This window comes from Papaver somniferum, chromosome 9, assembly GCF_003573695.1.
Source record: "Papaver somniferum cultivar HN1 chromosome 9, ASM357369v1, whole genome shotgun sequence".
Lineage (NCBI taxonomy): Eukaryota > Viridiplantae > Streptophyta > Magnoliopsida > Ranunculales > Papaveraceae > Papaver > Papaver somniferum.
Window position 1 is genome coordinate 118,666,803 of NC_039366.1, and position 3,255 is coordinate 118,670,057.

The window sequence follows — 3,255 nt, forward strand, 5'->3', positions numbered from 1 at the left end:
AATAATTCAAACCTAAAATGAACGACACGAGTAGAAGTATTAACTTCCTCTTCTCCTTCATCAATTATTCTGTTCAAGTTCTAATGTTCTATGAACAAAGATTAGGCAAAAATTTGCTAGTATAGGTCCCTGGAATTGTTGAAAAACTCGTAAAAGTTTCTTTGTTACTGAGCCTTAATGTACATACGGAGTATTAGTTACTTTGTGGATGAAAGAAATGAATAACCGAAATATTCAGCCAGGTTTATTTCTATATGTATATCAGCAGATATGACCTCTAGCTAATTAATAACAGTATGATTACTAGTTATAGTATCTATCTTATCTCATTAAATTCTTAATCCTTGGAAAAAGTTGCTTTCAAAACCTCCATAAAAATCCAATCTCGAAGAAAAGCTTAGTAAGATTTACTATAATACCAAAGGTAATGACATGGTTGGTATTTGACGAAGATATTGAGATGTTAACTGTTTCATTTCTTATTCGTCTTTTCAAATTCCATCAAGTATTAATTCATGGATTTGGGGACAAGGTGATGATTTTTCTAAGCTGATGAGATAGAAAGGAAAAAGACTGATATGGATCATACTTGATCAGAAAAATTATGATAAATGAATATTCGAAACTTAATTAGAGATCGAGCAGCCACGGGCTCCATCAGTTTGAGATGAGTACAAATGTAAGAACAGTAAGCTGATCATAACATGTCTACGTACAGTAATGTTACTAAGTAGCTGCTGTGTGGAATACTGGTTCAACAGTGGCAGTCATGCCTATCTTATATTTCTTCGTTCAATCGTTGTTAGAGTGTGTTTGTGTTTTGCTAACTCGGGATCTGGATCTGATTCGGCTCCTGACTCGGTTCGAGTCAGATGTCAAACTGTTTTTTTTTATTTTGAGTTAGATCTGACTCGCGATCTGAATCAGACCTAATCCCTGACTCGGACACGTTTGAGTCAGGTAATAAAATACCACTAATTCATGTGAACAAACCACTGACTTATATTTTTAAGTCAGATCTGACTCAAAAAACAAACATATTGAGTCATATCCAGATGAGTCAGGTGATTTCAGTCAAATCCAGACGAGTCAGATTCAGATGAGTCAGGAGAAAACAAACACACTCTTAGTATTTTGGTTGGATGGGATTGGCGATTTATCAATTATTGTGCTGATTAATCAACAATGATATATGCCTACGGGAATTGAATCAATAATATTCGTTACTAGTTACTACATTCCAAGAACAGAGCCATCCTTGATTATTCTCCCTTATACTTTTAGGGGGATTTGATGCAATGTTTTGACTATTCAAAACCTACTCTCGTATAGTTATTATGCATGCACGTTCCTAAAAAATCAGTATCCAAGCTATAAATACGGGTGCCACTTTAGCTAAGAAGTTATATCCACACAAAAATAAGCATAGGTTTATTTGTACTATAAACCTAGAATTTGAGAATTAAGCACAGTGAGATAATCAATATGGCAGATCGTAATGGTTTCTTTTACTTCCTTCTTGTGAGTGTTTTAGTATCGGTGGCAATAATATCCTCAGATGCACTCTCAACCTCTTTTTATCAAACAGTTTGTCCAAAAGCCCTTCCAACTATTAAGAAAGTGGTAACCGATGCTGTAAACCGTGAGCGCCGAATGGGCGCTTCTCTACTTCGCCTACACTTTCACGATTGCTTTGTGAATGTAAGTTTGAGTTAGTTGTTGATTATCAAGTTAATTACCATGCCAAGTAGTTGTGTCTAAGATAAAGGTTGATAAAAATGCAAATCACTAATGACCACTAATCTGCGTTTATTATGATTGTTTTAAAGGGTTGTGATGGATCAATTCTTCTAGATATCACAAATGGGGAGAAGACTGCAAATGGCAATATCAACTCAGCAAGAGGATTTGAAGTAGTGGACAGGATCAAATCAGAAGTGAACAAAGTCTGCGGTGCTCAAGTTGTCTCTTGTGCTGATATCTTGGCTGTTGCTGCTCGGGACTCTGTCGTCCAGGTAAACAAAAAGTTAATTACATTGATTCAGTCTAATTAACTTGACACTGGCCCGACTAATTAAAGAAAATAAATGAGTTACTGATATGTGCCCATGCAAATGCTTTTACAGTTAGGAGGAAAAACATGGAAGGTAGAACTAGGTCGAAGAGACTCGACCACAGCAAGCGAAGATGATGCCAACAATTCCTTACCATCACCTTTCATGGACCTTAACGCTCTCATAAACAACTTCAAAAAGGCAGGGTTAGATGAAAAAGACCTAGTTGTATTATCAGGAGGACATACCATAGGGCTTGCTCAGTGTAGCAGGTTCAAAAACCGAATTTACAATGAATCCAACATCGACCCATTATTTGCCCGGAATCGAAAATTGACGTGTCCCGCCTCCGGCGGTGACAACAAACTTGCTCCTCTCGATCCCACGGCTGCCAAATTCGATACGCGATACTTTGAAAATTTGGTGAGGAGAAGAGGTTTACTTCATTCAGACCAGGTTTTATTCAACGGTGCCTCAACTGATGCATTGGTGAAGAGATACAGTAGTAACGCTGCCGCTTTTGCAGCTGATTTTGGAAAGTCTATGATCAAAATGGGAAGAAATAAGCCATTGGAAGGAAATTCGGGACAAATTCGTGTGAATTGCAGAAGAATTAATTAAAAAAGAGCGCAATTTGCTTATCTAAATGGTTAAGTGTACGTATTTGTATTGTACTTTGTTACTTTGATTGTTTACTGTCATGGCAAGTGTAACTATAAATTCCTTTGTTTATCATCGTCAAAGAGGAATGAAATAATTGGTGAGTCACATTTTAATTCAATAAAGATATTTAAAAAATTATTAAAAAATTAAGAATAGTAGTGGTAGATGTTATTTGTGTTGTAGGACTTGTAATCCATGGATGTGCGGCCCAATATAGTATCTAGGGTTTACTTCCTACATGTATATATAGGATACTGTTCTCTGTAATCTATTGATGTTAATCAATTGAAACTACTACGCCTCTCTACTTTCCCCTATATTTCCACTACAAAACGTTATGACAAGAGCACGGAAAATTTTGATACTCATTGGATTTGTACTTAGAAATTGAGAATTGTTAAAACAAGAGCTTATTATACCGTTTAAAGGAAAAAGATTTGTTATCATGAAATCACTCAATCCGCCGCTGCTGTTATTATGGGGAAATCACTGATTTTCGTATGGAGAATCCAAATCAGCTGGTTCTGTACCTAAACCC

At 36.2% G+C, this 3,255-nt stretch overlaps 1 protein-coding gene across 1 annotated transcript; it reads left to right on the plus strand.

Annotated features, from left to right (window-relative positions):
- Window positions 1–1,393: 1,393 nt before the first annotated feature.
- LOC113314258 (cationic peroxidase 1-like) lies at window positions 1,394–2,870 on the plus strand. The gene is made up of 3 exons (XM_026563040.1): window positions 1,394–1,701; window positions 1,830–2,015; window positions 2,127–2,870. The coding sequence occupies exons 1-3, from the start codon at window positions 1,486–1,488 to the stop codon at window positions 2,673–2,675; spliced, it is 951 nt and encodes a 316-aa protein (XP_026418825.1). The 5' UTR covers window positions 1,394–1,485; the 3' UTR covers window positions 2,676–2,870.
- The last annotated feature ends 385 nt before the right edge of the window (window positions 2,871–3,255 follow it).